We start from the raw sequence: 17,470 nt of genomic DNA on the forward strand, positions 1-17,470 counted from the left end.
CAATATTCCAGCAATAGTACCAAAGATTTGTGCTCCAGAACTTGCCACGCCCCTAGCCAAGTTGTTCCAGTACAGTTACAACACCAGCATCTATCCGGCAATCTGGAAAGTTTACACAAAAGGCAGGAAAAATCCAATCTGGCCAATTACCGCCCCATCAATCTACTCTCCATCATCAGTAAAGTGATGGAAGAGGTCATCAACAGTGCTATCAAGTGACACTTGCTCAACAATAACCTGCTCACTGACACTCAGTTTGGGTTCTGCCAGGATCACTCAGCTCCTGACCTCATTACAGCCTTGGGTCAAACATGGATATAAGAGCTGAATTCCAGAGGTACGGTGAGAGTGACTGCCTTTGACATCAAGGCAGCATTTGACCAAGTGTGGCATCAAGGAGCCCTAGCAAAACTGGAATCAATTGGAATCAAGGCAATACTGTCTGCTGCTTGGACTCATATCTAGCACAAAGGAAGATGGTTGTGGTTGTTGGAGGTCAATCATCTCAGTTCCAGGATATCACTGCAGGAGTTCCTCAGGGTAGTGTCCTAAGCCCAACCATCTTCAGCTGCTTCATCAATGACCTTCCTTCCATCATAAGGTCAGAAGTGGGGAAGTTCGCTCATGATTGCACAATGTTCACCACCAGGTCAGAGGTAGGAATCCTGCACCGAGTAACTCACATCCTGACTGTAAAAAGCCTGTCCACCATCTAAAAGGCACAAGTCTGAAGTGGAATACTCCCCACTTGCCTGGATGAGTGCAGCTCCAACAACACTCAAGAAGCTTGACACCATCCAGGACAAAGCAGCCTGCTTGATTGGCACCCATCCACAAACATTCACCCCCTCCACCACCGACGCACAGTGGCAGCAGTGTGCACCATCTACAAGATGCACTGCTGGAATTCACCAAGGCTCCTTCCAAACCCACGACCACTACCATCCAGAGGGACAAGGGCAGCAGATACATGGGACCACCACCAGTTCCCCTCCAAGTCACTCACCATCCTGACCTGGAAATATATCGCCGTTTCTTCACTGTCGCTGGGTCAAAATCCTGAAACTCCCTTCTTAACAGCACTGTTGGTGCACCTACACCACATGGACTGCAGCAGTTCAAGAAGGCAGCTCACCACCACTTTCTGAAGGGCAGTTAGGGATGGGCAATAAATGCTGGCCTAGTCAGCGAAGCCCACATCCCATTAACGAATTTTTAAAAATGTTAGGCGCCCTGGTATAATTGTAATTTAGGTGTTATTTCTTCGCAGATCTTCTTTCACATCAGTTATATGGGATTTGAACATTTCCCACATTAATAAGCTGTTCTCTTTGCATAGGCCACTGGGCCACCAATTTCACACATTATCCATCCACAACATCACTCCATCCTCATCCATTCAAGTGTTGTCATGGACATCACAAAAGCTCCTACATGGCTTTACGTTTGAAAATGACCACAGGCTTTAATTTAGTTCTGTCAGCCATACAGGCTAGCACCACTATGTATCTTGTCTTCTCATGTCCCGTGGTTTTCAATAGAACTGTTTTCAACCCTTCCCGCTCCATAGTTCGGTTTTTGGGCATATCAAAATTCATGGAGGTGGCATCCATGTTGCCGATGTGACACATCGGACATGTGTTTTTGCCACTGTTCAATGATGAATCGCTGGAAACTGGTAATTTTGGCAACGAGGTATTTTGGTAGTCTTTGAGTGATCTTGGTCTTCTGCCACAATACAAGCCAATTATGTTCCATAAAGCAGCTTCACCAATTAACTATTGTTTTGCTGTTTGATTTGGTCCACATAAGTGTGTATACATGCATTTCATTTCTGGTGATAACATAAGCATTCTGACAACTTTCGAGGACTTATTCCAATACATGCTTCTCAAGATCAGGCCAATGATTGGTCCCTGTTCGCATGGCGCATCTGGTCAAGAACATCTTCTTCGGAATGGATTCCTTCTTCTTCCATTCTTACACCAGCTTTTCACTAACACCGAATTCCCTTGCTGCAGCAGATATTTGACAAGTTAGCATGAAACTGACTTTGTTCTTTATTCTTTTTGCTGGGAGACCCATTTCTGTTTATCTGTCACCGTGCACAGTCTGCTCTGTGTGGGCTTGCCTTAAACTCCTGCACCTCATCTTGCTGACATGGGCTGTAATGCCTGATTGGTCCCATGCACCAACTAATAAGCTGAGTATAAAACTAAACATGTACTTCTGAGCTGAAAAATTGAGGCAGACCCCTAATGTGGTAAAGGCCTAAACAGGCTAAAAAATGTGGACGGTGGGGGGTTTACTTCTATGCTGAGCATAGGTCAAAACATGCAATTTGTTGTCGAAGAAATTAGGGCCTGAATCACTTTGCTTAACATGCACGCCAAGCGGTGGGAGCGGAAGCGGATGTGGAATCTGCTCCCATACGTGGTTGCGTTACAAACACAATTTCACACTGGATGGCCAATTAAGGTCCATCCAGCATGAAACGTGTCTTCTGAATGGTTAGAAAGGGCCGGGCAGGGGCGGGGACCTGTAAGGCGTCAGGTTCAATGGTGACCCGGCGGACATTTGAAAACCAGCAAAGGCAGCTCCCTGAAGGCAGCCAGGGAAGAATCTTTAGGATCGGTCCGGAGACTGCAGCAATGGCCTCACCAGCGGCTAGAAATGTCAGGCGAGAGGGCAAGTCAGGTAGGCACTTGGCCCTCCCGTTTCTTGGATGAGTGCCACGCGGTCCTCATGGAGGTCTGCGTCATGTGGGACACTTGCGTAACCAGGGATGCCAGGAGGAGGCCACCACACCTGACCAAAAAGGCCTGGGAGGAGGTGGCAGCCGAGGTCAGCAGCCACGGCATTGTGTGGCGCACATGGGTGCAGTGCCACAAAAGCTTCAACCACCTGCCTCACTCGGCAAGGGTGAGTACCGAGTTGGATCAGTGTGGAGAAGTGTTAAGGGCTGGAATTAGAGTCTGAATGCCAACTGTAAATGACGCCAGAGCTGGCCAAGGGGGTGAACCCTGGCTGCTTGGCCTTAGTGCCTTGTGGATCGAGGGCCATGACTCAGATGTGCCCTGCGAGATGTTCCTCAGGTGGGGTTGGCCAGGCTGCAATGTAGAGGGTGGACTAATCAATGTTCCTCTGTCCTTTCAGAAGAAAAGGAGCCATAATAACATTGTGAGGTCATGGACAGGTGGAAGCCCCCAAACCTCCTAATTTTGACGAGGTACAAAATGGATGCATTGGAGCTGGAAAGCCATCACCCAACTCGGCTAGCTGGTGGTGGAGAGGTAGGGGTCTCTGATGAAGGTAAGAGTGCAGAGCACAGAGATGAGTGTGTGAGATTGTGCAAACATTTTTGTGTAGTCTCATCATGAATGGGAGCCTCAAACCTAGAGTCCCCATTAATCACTGAAAGACAATGGCACCGTGATGCAGATCTCCATTGTCTCACCAAAGCACCTGGCATGCATAGCGACAGTGTGATGACTTAAACTAATGACACATCTTTGTTCTCCCTTAGATTTGCCAGCTCGCACTCGAACACAGGACCCCAAAGAGCCGCCCTTGACACCAGAGGATCACAGGGCCCTAGCTGCACCTGCGTCACACCCTCTCTCTGAACTAGGCACCAGCGCAGATACCAGTATCTTGGTGGGCATCTGATCGTCGGCTAGAATGTCGGTGCACAGCGGTGAGGACACTCCATGCTCGCTTGAGGAGTGGGCGAAGGCAGAGTGCCCAGGGCACTGGCAGTCGGAGCACTGCTGGATACCAAGACGATGCCGAACCGAAAGCAGATGATCGGCCTCTGGAGTTGTCCATTAGGCAGATGCTGGATATCCAGCAGGATGTGCGGGAGGATCTGGCGGAAATCCATGAGGGTATGCGTGCCATGGTCTCTGTAGTGGAGGAGTCCATGCGGAGCATGAACACTGCATTGATGTTCATGGCTGAGCACACTGCCTACTCCATTGAGAGGGTAGCGATTCTCGGAGAAGCAACTCCAGGGACAGAATGAGGAGTTCCTGGGGTTGCACCCGGACCTGCAAGCCCTCACACAGGCAATGACCTCAGGTGGCCAGTGCCAGTGTGGAAGATGGATGAGGCACCCAATATCCCAGCCAGGTACCCATCCATCAATGGCGAGCGGGGAAGACCAGAGGACTGTCATCTCTGCGGGCTCCTCTCTGGGTGCTCTGGGTAATGGCAGCAGCTCCTCTGCCCCTCTGCCAGTGACCGCGGCATCTGCTGAGGCTGCAGTGACTGGGGAGATGCCAGCCATGACACAGGTCGCTCCCTCCCAGGCGGGGCCAGCACAGGCTCCACTGGCCAGAGGACGACCGTCAAGGCCATTAAGGCCAACAAGACAGCAGAGTCAGCAGGCTGCTTCCAATGTCGCTGCCAGCGAGGGGAGGCACCAAGACGTAGCACTCTCAAATGTCAGTTTAAGGCACCATGAGCACAGAGGGACTGTTCACGGGTGATCTTCTGTTCTGCCATGTTTTGTTAATGTTTACTGGTGTGACCATTAACACCATACATTGTTATGTTCATTTGATGTGAGTGCCAACATGATATAAATTTTGCTTTTGTCTAAATGGCCTGAGTATGCTTCACTTGTTTTGTAGGTGCAGAGCACGCCAGTATCTAATGCTGGATGTGAGTGGCCTTAAACTTTATTACACAGGCACTGAGTGGACTTTGGGTTCAAAGTTAAGGGTCATTTCAAACATCCACGATGGAGGTGGGACTCCTGGCATGAAATGGAAGCAGGTCTTTGGCAGCCTAGCTGAAGGAGCATTGGATCAAGGCATCCCTGGTGTCCCTGCCTTCTTGAAGGATAGAGCTCTGCCTCCATGTCCTCACTGGGCTCCTCTTCTGATTTACCACTAGATTCATCCTCTGTGGCCTGTGAAGCTGCCTCAAGATCCTCATCCTCCAGTGACTTCCCCCTTGCCAGATCCAGATTGTGGAGAGCGCAGCATGCAACCAGAGTGACACCCGCTCTGAGGGGTATTGTAGTGCACCCCCCAAATGGTCCAGGCATCAGAAGCGCATCTTCAGAAGACCTTTGGTCCTCTCTATCACTGCCTTTGTCGTGGCATGACTCCTATTATAAGGCTGCTGTGCCTCTGTTCTTGGGTGGCGGAGAGGCGTCATAAGCTGCCTTTTCAACAAATAGCCCTCGTTACCCCAGCAGCCATCCATCCAGTCGGGCTGGAAAAGTGAACAGCCTTGGCACCTGTGAATGTCTGCGGATGTAAGCATCATGGGAGCTGCCAGGGTACTTTGCACAGACTTGCAGAATCTTGTGGTCTTGTGGTCACACTACCTGCACATTCATTGAATGGAATCCCTTCCTGCTGACGAAGGCACCCGGCTGACCCACTGGCGCCTTGATGACCACATGTGTGCAGTGGATTACACCCTTGACACGGGGGAAACCAGCAAATGCTGCAAATCATCTAGCTCGCTCAGTCTGGCTGGCCTTGTCTGTACTGAAGAGAATAAATGTTATTACCTGCCTGAACAGGGTTTCTGTCACCAGCTTGATCCAACTGTGGACAGCTGATTGGGAAACTCCACAAAGATCCCCACTGACCCCTGGAAAGAGCCGGAGGCATAGAAGTTGAGGGCCACTGTGACCTTCAGAGCCATTGGCCTGGGGTGTCCACCCACACAGTTGGAGGTGATCTCAGGCTCAATCATCTAAACAAACGGAGGTCACAGTCTCCTGGAGAAGCGGAGCCTCCTTCAGCATTGCATCTCGGAGATGCTGAGGTAGCTGCATCGCCGCCTGTAACCCTGGCAGGAGGATAGCGGCGTCTTCTGTGGTTCCTTCCGCCTTGGACTACCTGCTGGCCCTGTGCCTCTTGTGCCTGCATCTCTCCTCCCACAAGTCACTCCCCTGGAAGCTGCATTGGGAGACCTGGCCTCCTCTCCCTTCTGCCCCTCTCTCCACACTCAGAGGAGGTGCCCCCAGCGGACAGCACTATCCCCATTACCAGAGTAACAGAAGATTGTCTGATACCTGGAAGGTTCCACACAGTCAAAATTCTCTGGGGGCCTTGGAGACACCAATGAGTCTTGACATGAAGCCTAGAAATGCTAAGACTGAAGCTCAGATCAGAGATGAAGCTGTCAAGTTCAAATAAGCAGCCAGCCACAAACTACTCACTACTCACAATGGCAATGCTGCTGATCCTTTTTATCCCGCCCTTGGATGAGGTTTTGTTAAAAGTGGGCTGCCCGCCTGCCCGTGCGATGAGCATGAAATCGCACGGGCAACGTAAAATCGTGAACGATTGCCTTTTTAATGGCCTTTTAATTTTTGGCGGTGTAGCTCCAACATCTGCCACCTGAAGATTGTTTGTGTGCAGGATGACATCGGGACGCTCGCCCGATGTCATCTCGCGCTATTTCACGGCAGTTCGGGGTGGGCACGCTTCTTATACACCAGGCCCAGCTTATTAGCCGTGATCTACGGTAGCAAGAACTAGCACATTGCTGTGGGTTAATCTTCCACTTCATTCAAATCACTAATTGATTTTTGGAGGCTTGCTGACTCAATACCTTGACACATTCCTTCAGATCATTTCACAGCCATTTTTACAAGGTTTAAATTAGCACACTACACAGCCTGTCCAACATACTGACTCATGGCTTCTTTCAAACATTCATCAACAGTAACATGTGCTTTTGTATCTCTATACCAACTAACTGCAGAAATTATCTTGTTTCTCTAGTTGGCATGTCTATATTTTATACAGTACCATCAATAGATTGTAGCACACCCCAATGAGAAAAGGTCAAATCCTTTGCAGATTAACTGGACTATAGTACTCCACCCAGTTCTATAGAGTTACATAGGTGCTTTCCCAAACACATGCCTCTTGTGATTCTTGTATTAAGGTGTCACCAATCATGTACAAAAACCATTAAATATCTCTTCTGCAGCCTTTGCCTCATTGACTGGACATTGATGTTAGATGCATTACTTTCCCATAATTTAACTGAACATAACAGACTTGAATTTTCCTATCTAATTGAATGGAAGATTCAGGCATCCTCTAGGTTGTGCTAAGTAACACACAGAGCAGTGGTAACTTTACACTTTTTTCAATCACACCTGGAAAATTCATCCATAGTATTGCTTGTCAGAGGATACACTCTTTTGTACTCTTTAAAATATTATATATTATCACGTTTTTATTTAATTCATTAATGGGATGTGGGCGTTGCTGGCTAGGCCAGCATTTATTGCCCATCCCTGGTTGCCCTCAAGAAGTTGGTGCTGAACTGCCTTTTTGAACCACTACAGTCCTTGTGGTGTAGGTATGCCTACAGTGCTGTTAGGGAGGGAGTTTCAGGATTTTGACCCAGCGACAGCAAAGGAATGTCGATATATTTCCAAGTCAGGATGGTGAGTGGCTTGGAGGGGAACTTCCAGGTGGTGTATTCCCATGTGTCTGCTGCCCTTGTTCTTCTAGATGGTAATGGTCGTGGGTTTGGAAGGGACTGTCTAAGGAGGCTTGGTGAGTTCCTGCAGTGCATCTTGTAGATGGTACACATTGCTGCTATTGTACTTTGGTGGTGGAGGGAGTGAATGTTTATGGATGGGGTGCCAATCAAGTGGGCTGCTTTGTCCTGGATGGTGTCAAACCCCTTGAGTGTTGTTGGAGCTGTACTCATCCAGGCAAGTGGAGAGTATTCCATCACACTCCTGACTTGTGCCTTGTAGATGGTGGACAGACTTTGGCAAGTCATGCTGTAGGATTCCTAGCCTCTGACCTGCTCTTGTAGCCACAGTATTTATGTGGCTAGTCCAGTTCAGCTTCTGGTCAATGCTAACCCTGAGGATGCTGATAGTGGGGGCTTCAGTAATGGTAATGCCACTGGACTTCAAGGGGTGATGGTTAGATTCTCTCTCATTGGAGATGGTCATTGCCTGGCACTTCTTTGGCACAAACTTACTTGCCACTTGTCAGTCCAAGCTTGGATATTGTCCAGGTCTTGCTGCATTTGGACATTGACTGCTTATGAGGGCATGAATTATGAGGACATGAAAGCAAAGCTAGGGAAAGCGAACTGGCAAATTAGGTTAAGGTATAGGTCAATACGGGTGCTGTAGCAGATATTTAAGGGGATATTTCAGAATAGACAGAACAGATAGATTCCAATGAGAAAGAAAAATTCCCAAGAGGAGAACCCACCATCTGCACCATCTGTGGTTAACTAAAGAAGTTCAAGATGGTATCAAATTTAAAGAAAAAGCATATAATTGTGCAAAGATGAGTGACAGGTCAAGAGATAGGAGAGAATATAAAAAAGGAACAAAGAATGACTAGAAGATTAATAAGAAGGGAAAAAGTAGAGTACAAGAGTAAGCTGGCTAGAAATATAAATACAGATAGTCAGAAAGTTTCTATAGATTTTTTAAAAAAAGTTAACAAAGCGAGCGTTGGTCCTATAGAAAGTGAGTCTGGGGAGTTAATAATGGAAAATAAGGAGATGGCAGATGAAGCAAACTGGTATTCTGCATCGGTCTTCACTATGGAGGATATGAATAACATCCCAGAGATAGCTGTAAATAAGGAATTGGAAAGTATGGAGGAACTCAAGAAAATCACAATCACCAGGGAAGTGGTACTGAGAAAATTGTTGGAACTGCAGATTGACAAGTCCCTGGGTCCTCATAAATTTTATCCTAGGGTCTTAAAAGAAGTGGCTAGTGAGACAGTTGATGGATTGATTTTAATTTTCCAAAATTCACCAGATTTGGGGAAGGTTCCATTAAAAAATAGCCAGTATAACTCCTTTATTCAAAAGGGGAGGGAGACAGAAAGCAGGAAACTACACGCCATTTAGCTTAACATCAGTCCTAGAGAAAATGTTAGAAGCTATTAGTAAAGACATTATAACAGGGCAATTAGATAAATTCAAAGTAATAAGGCAGAGTCAAGATTTTGTGAAAGCGAAATCATGTTTAAATCAATTTATTGGAGTTCTTTGAGGAAGTAACAGGTGCTGTGGATAATGGGGATCCGATGGAGGTACTGTACTTAGATTTTCAGAAGACATTTGATAATTGCAGAAAATGAAAGCTCAGGATGTAGTGAGTAACATGATGGCATGGATAGAAGATTGGCTATCTAAGAGGAAACAGAGAGTAGGCATTAATGGATCATTTTCTCGTTGGCAGGATGTGACGAGTGGTGTGCCACAAGGATCAGTGCTGGGGTCTCAACTCTTTCCAATCTATATAAATGATTTGGATGAAGGGACTGATGATATGGTTGCTAAATTTACTGATGACACAAAGTTAGGAAGGAAAGTATGTTGTGAAGAAGACATAAGGAGGTTTTAAAAGGATATAGATAGGTTAGGTGAGTGGGCAAAGACCTGGCACAGAGCGCATAATGTGGAAAAATGTGACATTGTCCATTTTGGCAGGATGAATAAAAAAGCTTATTATCTAAATGGTGAGGGATTCCAGAGCTCTGAGATGCAGAGGGATCTGGGTGCCTAGTGCATGAATCACAAAAAGTAGTATGCAGGTACAGCAGGTAATTAGCAAAGCTAATAGAATGTTATCATAATTGAAAACTAGAGTAGGGAGGTTATGCTTCAGTTATACAGGGCATTAATGAGACCACACCTGGAGTAGTGTGTGCAGTATTAGTCTCCTTATTTAAGGAAAGATGTAAATACATTGGAAGCAGTTCAGAGAAGGTTTACGAGATTAATACCTGGAATGGGTGGGTTGTCTTATGAGGAAAGGCTGGACAGGCTAGGCTTGTATCCACTGGAGTTTAGAAGAGTAAGAGGTGACTTGATTGAAACATATAAGGTCCTGACGGGACTTGACAAGGTGGATGTGGAAAAGATGTTTCCTCTCGTGGGACAATCTAGAACTAGGGGCGATTATTTAAAAATAAGGGGTCACCCACTTAAGACAGAGTTGAAGAAAAAAAAAATCTCTCAGAGGATTGTAAGACTTTGGAATTCTTTTCTTCAAAAGGTGATTGAGGCAGAGTCTTTGAATATCTTTAAGGCGGAAGTAGATAGATTCTTGATAAGCAAGGGGGTGAAAGGTTATCAGGGGTAGGCAGGAATGTGAAGCTGTGGTTAAAATTAGATCAGCCATGATCTTATTGAATGGCAGGGCAGACTCAAGGGGCCGAGTGGCCTACTCCTGCTCCTAATTCGGATGTTCATATGTACGTATGTTCGTATATTGAAGGACATAATGTTGCCCAAAGATGCATCCCACTGCTTCTTGCTTACTTCTCTTTAGCCAGTTATTTGTTCATAGTCTTTGCTTCACCCTTGAAACCTACTGAGCATAGTTTCTCATGCAGCAGCTTTTCAAAGGCTTCCTGAACCTCAAAAGAAAGACTTGCGTTTATACAGCACCTTTCTCAACCATAGGTCCTCCCAAAGGCCTTTACAGCCATTGAAGAACCTTTGAAGGTAGTCGCTGCTGTAATGTAGGAAATATGGCAACTAATTTGAACAATGTCGGCTTCTACAAACAGCAATGTGATAAGGACCAGATAATCTGTTTTTGTGATTTGGCTGAGGGATAAGGAACCAGGACAGTGGGGATAACTCCTCTACTCTTCTTCATGGGGTCTTTTACATCCTGACAGGGTAGGTTGTGCCTCTGACAGTGCAGCTTTCCCTCAATACCATATTGAGTATTTTTGGCATTGAATGGGACTTGAAGCCACAACCTTCTGACTCAGAGGCAAAAATGCTATAACTGATTAACAGAAGGCAAATTAATTCAGGGGCACGCCTTGATACACATTAGTATGGAATGAGACGTAGTATTGACAAAATGCCTAAAATTTGAGTTACATTAAGTTTGATGTTTCCACTCCTATGCTTGCCTGCCTTTCTCTATTTTCTATCTATTGAAGTCAACAAGTGGAAAGCATGGGTTGAAGACTCCAGAAAGAGAAACCTCCAGCTGATGTCAAATGAAATGGACATTAAGGAGAAAATAGACAATTATAGACCTAGAAAATCTGAAATAGTCTGTGCCCGTCTGCACCAAGACCTGGACAACATTCAGACTGGGCCTTATAAGTGATAAGTAACATTTGCGCCAAGAAGCTCGACATTGTCCAGGACAAAGCATCCCGCTTGATTGGCACCCCATCCACCAGCTTAAACATCCACTCCCACCACCACCACAGTGGCAGCAGCGTGTACCATCTACAAGATGCACTGCAGCAACTCACCAAGGCTCCTTCGACAGCAAATTTGTGACCTTTACCACTTAGAAGGATAAGGGCAGCAGATGCATGGGAACACCACTACCACCTGCAAGTTCCCCTCCAAGCTACACACCAGCCTGACTTGGGAACTATATTGCCATTCCTTCACTATTGCTGGTTCAAAATCCTGGAACTCCCTTTCTAACAGCGCTATGGGCATTCCTACAACATGGACTGTAGAGGCCCAAGTAGACGGCTCACCAACACTTTCTCCAGGGCAATTAGGGATGGGCAATAAATGTTGGCCTCGCCAGCGAAGCCTAAATCCCATTAAAGAATTTTTAAAAACTAACGCACCAGTTTAATAAGCTAGTTTTATTTAGCTTAAAGGAGAGCCCAATGAGATCATAGGAAATAGTAGCAGGAATAGGCCATTCAGCCTATCGATCCTGCTTCACCATTCTGTAAGATCAAGGCTGATCCGATTGTGGCCTGAACTCCATTTTCTTACCTGTTCCCCATAACCCATGACTCCCGTGTTAATTAAAAATCTAACACAGCCTTAAATATATTGAATGACCCAGCCCCCACTGCTCCCTAGGGAAGAGAATTCCAAAGAGAAGAAATTTCTCTCATCTTTATCTTGAAAGGGATACCCCTTATTTTCAAACTGTGTCCATTTGTTTCATATTCCTCCACAAGGGGAAGCATCCTCTCAGCATCTACCCTATCAAGCCCCCTCAGAACTGTATATCTTTCAAAAAGGTCACCTCTTATTCTTCTAATAAGCCCAACCTGCTTTCCTCTTAAAACAACCCCTTCACCCCAGGAATCAGCCAAGTGAACTTTCCCTGAACTGCTCCCAATACAAGTATATCCCTCCTTAAGTAAAGAGACCAAAACTGTACACAGCACTCACCAATGCCCGGCACAGTTGTAGCGAGACTTCCCTACATTTATATTCCATCCCCCTTGCAATAAAGGCCAACATTCCATTTGCCTGCTGTACCGGAAGGCTAACTTTTTGTGATTATTGTACAATGACACCCAGATCCCTTTGTACTGCAGCATTCTGTAGTCTCTCTCCATTTAAATAATATTTTGCTTTTCTATTCTTCCTGCCAAAGTGAACAACCTCACATTTTCCAACATTATACTCCATTCTTCATCTGCCAATGTTTTGCCCACTCACTTAACCAACCTATCTATGGGTGGAATTTTATAGCCCTGTCAAAACGGGGACCGGGCCGTATAACACAGCGAGCCATTCAAAAGTCCATTAACTTTGTCAGGGCCATAAAATCCCACCAGCGTAAAATTCCACCCTGTATCTCTTTGCAGACTCTTCGGATCACCCTCAAAACTTGCACTCCTACCTAACTTTGTATCATCAACAAATTCAGCTACAATACAGTCAGTCCCTTCATTCAATTCATTGATCCAGATTCTAAATAGTTGAGGCATGCCTCTACCAAATTAACAGTGCAGAATTAACGGTGCCCCTCCCTAAATTAACACAGTACAGAATTAACAGTGCCTCTCCCTAAATTAACAGAGTGCAGAATTAACAATGACCTTCCCTAAATTAACACAGTGCAGAATTAACAGTGCCCCTCCCTAAATGAACAGTACAAAAGTAACAGTGCCTCTCCCTAAATTAACAGTGCAGAACCATGGCATCCCTCTGCCAACCTGAAAATGATCCATTTACCCTGACTCTATTTCATGTTAGTTAGCCAATCCTCTATCCATGCTAATATATCAACACCAATAGCATGAGCTCTTATCTTGTGCAGTAATCTTTTCTGTGGCACCTTATTGACTTCCTTTTAGAAATCCAGATACACTACATCTACTGGTTCCCCTTTATCCATCCTGCTTGTTACATTTTCAAATAACTCTAAGAATATTGTCAAATGCAATTTCCCTTTCAAAAAACCACCCTGACTCTGCCTCATTGCATTATGATTTTCAAATGATTTTCTGCTACTACCTCCTTAAAAATGGATTCTAGCATTTTCCCAATGATATATTTATTATTGCTAGTCTAAAACCTGTGTATCATCAGCCCCATATTTACTTGTTAATATCAGCAAATTTCCCATGGTGTTGCTCACAGTGAATCAGAGAATACACCGTTCTAAAACAACAGGAATATTGACTCAGAATGTGTGGTTGTAATGATGGCAAAACTGTCAGCACTTGCCATCATTTCTGTGTAAACCTGACAGCACAGTCTGGCACTTGTGGATGTGCAATTAAATGCAGAAGTCTGGAGTTTGTTGTCAGAGATACCCTATTACTAATGGGCACACTGTTGTAGTTTTTGCAGGTGCCATCAAGACAGAATCACTAATTTGGCATAAACTTTAGCTTTTTATGCACTACACCTGTACTCTGTAAAAGGAATGGAAGTGCTAAGCCCACTGGATGAGACATAACTGGGTTTTAATGATGTACTAAGTCATAAGCATCTCTGAACCACCTCTCTACCCCTGACCATCTAATTTTACAAATGTAGAGTATCATTCCCCTACAATAACACTTAAAATCGGGATGATGTCTTAAAATAATTGCAATTATTTTAAAATGCTTTTTTAAAAGTTTATTCATGATATTTCAGCTTCTGACTTAATATGTATGTCCCAATCTTTATTTTGCGTCCTGTAAAATGATTAAGAAGTGAATTATAATTTCTGATTTTTATTTCGTGGTTTGCTACCTGGGAGAATTCTTCAATCTGATTGGCTGATCAGGTTGCCTTGGTGATTCACTGTTGTTGGAGGCCACAGATCCCCTATAGATGGCGCCAGATTGAAAGACAGGTCAGAATAGAGGAAATCGATGCCCTGGGACTGCTAAATGTTTGTAGGCAGCTTTTATCGAGGTCCCTGGCAATTACTGCCCCTTTGCCAGACTGCAAAATCCAGGCCATTGTACCAAGTATATACATTGGTTCAAACTATAATGTAGTACGACCTGTCTCTTTACAGCTACAAGGTTTAATTTTGTAAATAGGCAAAGCCTTGGGTGAATTATGGGTTAATTATTGTAAATGGAGGTCAAATTAAAGATCATTTCAGTTGCTGGAGAAGTTTATATGGATTTGCAATAGCTTGTAAATTCGCATCTACTCTCAAGGTCAGAATAAACCAGCAGGATATGATTGGAATTTTTTTTTAACAGACTCTTATTCTCACTGTCATATAACACAGATGATGTATGTAATGAAACGTGAAAGACATAGTCAAGATGTTTAAGTCATGTGCCTAGGCTATCATGAAGTCTATCATTTGCCTTTTCAAACCTGATGCAAAGGTTTGGCTAAAGTAAAACTAACATTTAACAAAATCTATAAGTGTGAGCTTTGATAGGCCAAATGGTTCTTTATTCCCTCATTTGAATATTTAGCCATTTCTTTATCCAAGCCCCCAAGTTTACAACAGTTTAAACAATATTAAAACGTGCTGTTGATTTTAGTACCATGTATTGCTTGCTTCTCAAATCCTCAAATATTTTTTACAGGAATATACCTCTGCATGACTGAACTTACAAGTACATTCAATATATGTAGCACCAGAATGCAAACTAAATATAGCTCTCCATATAAACTGTACGGTATTGAAACTTAGAATATATGCCACCCTCTTCTTCCCTGTTAACTTATTTTCTGGATCAAATCACTTTTCAAAGAGAAATTTAATCAACTAACAAAAAGGTAAAAAGACCACTTCCCTTCCCCATCCCCAAAATAGTAATGGCAAATTGTCCCTCAGGCAGCCAAAGTGGTTAAAGCAGCTGTCATACAAAAAGCAGAAACTTTTGACAACTTTTAACCACTTACTTTAAATGTTACAAATACAGTAACTAACAACGTACGAAAAGGAAGCAATGTAACATTTTGCCAAGTATCAGAGTGAAGTGATACAGTGTCAATGTTGCTAACATTTTTTGTTCAAAAACTCTCAGGACTGCGGTATACAGGGACATACTCTGCCCTAAGCTTCCGGAGGTTTCACAGCTGTTACGACAGTGAAAGATCCCAGCTCACACAGTGCTGCCAGAAGATGGACTCCTCCTGACTCACCCTTTTCTGCACGCTTACCTGTCGGATCTGGCGGCTATGGTCTCGTCACTCTGGGTATCATTGGCAGCACTCCCCTGCTCAGTTTCAGCCATTGTTCTTCGCTGCACCGGGGTAGTCGGGCGCTTTGGGTTGTGTAGTTCGGTGGGCAGGCGGTGCCCGTTGGCGCAGCCCGGGAGCAGCGACGGAAAAAACTACAACTCCCTAAAGGCTATGCGCCAACTGGACTCTTTTTTGAAATAGCAACGCTAAGTAAACATACAACAGTGTGAAACCACCCCCCCCCCCTCCTCTCCGCTTGTAAAATGTTAAACCAAAATATTGTATCCGGAGATCAAAATCTGCTTTTCAAAGTGTAGAGCGGTGCGGGGAAGAACTGAAATAGCCTATCTTTGGACTACTTCATCTTCCTCATTGTGATCCACCAGTTGTCATTAGTGAAAGATTATTTTTAGTAACATCTACAAGCTGAGCACGCTACAAAAATGGGCCTGACTTTTGTCTGGTGGTGTATCTGTTTTACATGTCTAACCACCACTGCTAATCTGGCTCGAAAAGATATGCTAATTGCACTGGAGTTTGGGGGTCAACTTCTTTGTATAAACATTCACGGATCTAGGTGCAAATTTGGGTAGGTGCATTCCAGAAATTTGGATGCAAGTGAAATCTGATGGAATAATGCCAGTGATAAACCTTTTCCAGAGAGACTTGACATAATGGGACGACTTCCAAATGAAACAACCAGTTGATTTGGTAGCAGGTTTGAAAATTAAGACAGGTCAGAATTTGATGTCAAAGTAATGATGAGGCGAATGGTACTCACTGCTATATATGTGTAAATGATAGAGCAAATTCAGACAACGAAAAGTGCGTGGTTAAATGCAAGAATTGAAAAGTTGCAACCCAGGTTGCACTATTCCACCATCAGCTTTGCAAATACACCTTTTCACTGTCTGCCTCATCTTTGACACACATTGAATGGTACGAAGTTGCTGTATCTGTGTAGTGGGTAAAAACTAAACATGCTGCAGAGATTTAAGGTTAGTAATTAGACGGGTAGGAGGTCTTGTGGCGCCGTGATAGGGTCCCTACCTCTGGGCCAGAAGCTCCAAGTTTAACTTAATGACCTTGGAAGGTGCATAATGTGGCCAAACAGGTTGACTGTCAACCCGTAAATCCTTTCAGTATGCCTGATGGCAGGCAGTAAGAACGGGGGAGTTTCCTGGTCAGCTGTATTGCAGAAGGCAACGGCAAACCAATGCAGCACTTTGCCAAATGTAATCATGGACCAATCCAATAGAAGTCTATGGTCGCCAGCGCCCTCTTAGGACATGTTACCTGAAGGAGGAGGAATTAGCAGGGTGAATACATTTTTAACTATAAGATAGATATCAGTTACTGACAATCAACCTCTTTAACTGAAAATTAACTCTTACATGAGTGGAATCTCATTCCTTCAGGTTTTGAATTTTTCAGGAAGATTTAACAACCTCAAATTTTACATATAAAATGTTTATTTCTTACTTTTCCTTTCTGTCCCTTTTTTTCTTTCAATCAAACCTTACATTCCTTTGTTATTTCTGTTCCTGTTCATGATTTGACATTAAATTTAGCCTCTTCCTCAAACCTCAATTCTGACTGATTAAGGAGATACCCTGTTGGCTGCCCTATTCCCCTCACTGTGCTATTATAGGTTGACACTTTCAGCAACTTTGTGGGCAATATTGTTTTGAATTGGAGGTTGCAGGGGCATTTCTAACTAACAGCAGCTGCTGTTAGATTCCCTGCTGTAGCAAAATCCAATCCCGTGGCTTTTGAGAAGGTGAACAAGGAAACATTATTTTGTTTGACTGAGAAATCAGTGAAGAGCAGTGATCAATTTAAAACTGTCCCTAAGACAGTGGGGAGATAGAAGAAATTTCTTTTTTCTGAGTATGCCTCACAGGCAATGCAAGTAGCTTGGTCCCCACAACAAGTAGAAAGGGAATCCTTTGCCAATGTGAAATTGAAAAAATTATCTGCAGTCTGGACCCCACCCACTGTATTTTCTTATGAAGGAGGGACCATGTGCAATGGATCATTTGGTCATGAGAGTGGACCACATTATCTTCTCTCAAGGGCTTTGTGCAATCAAGATGCTGGATGAAGGATTTCC

At 44.4% G+C, this 17,470-nt stretch overlaps 1 protein-coding gene across 3 annotated transcripts in view; it reads right to left on the reverse strand.

Annotated features, from left to right (window-relative positions):
• LOC144688527 (uridine-cytidine kinase-like 1) overlaps positions 1 to 15,536 on the reverse strand; it is a 125,055-nt gene extending 109,519 nt beyond the window's left edge. Inside the window, exon 1 of one of the 3 annotated variants that reach the window (XM_078555213.1) lies at positions 15,337 to 15,536. In XM_078555213.1, coding sequence (XP_078411339.1) covers positions 15,337 to 15,410 — 74 coding nt within the window. In that variant the 5' untranslated portion in view covers positions 15,411 to 15,536. The remainder of the gene's footprint in view (positions 1 to 15,336) is intronic. The other 2 variants (XM_078555212.1, XM_078555214.1) reach the window with 2 other exon arrangements.
• Positions 15,537 to 17,470: the final 1,934 nt, after the last annotated feature.

The sequence above is a fragment of the Cetorhinus maximus genome, chromosome 13 (assembly GCF_964194155.1).
Source record: "Cetorhinus maximus chromosome 13, sCetMax3.hap1.1, whole genome shotgun sequence".
NCBI lineage: Eukaryota > Metazoa > Chordata > Chondrichthyes > Lamniformes > Cetorhinidae > Cetorhinus > Cetorhinus maximus.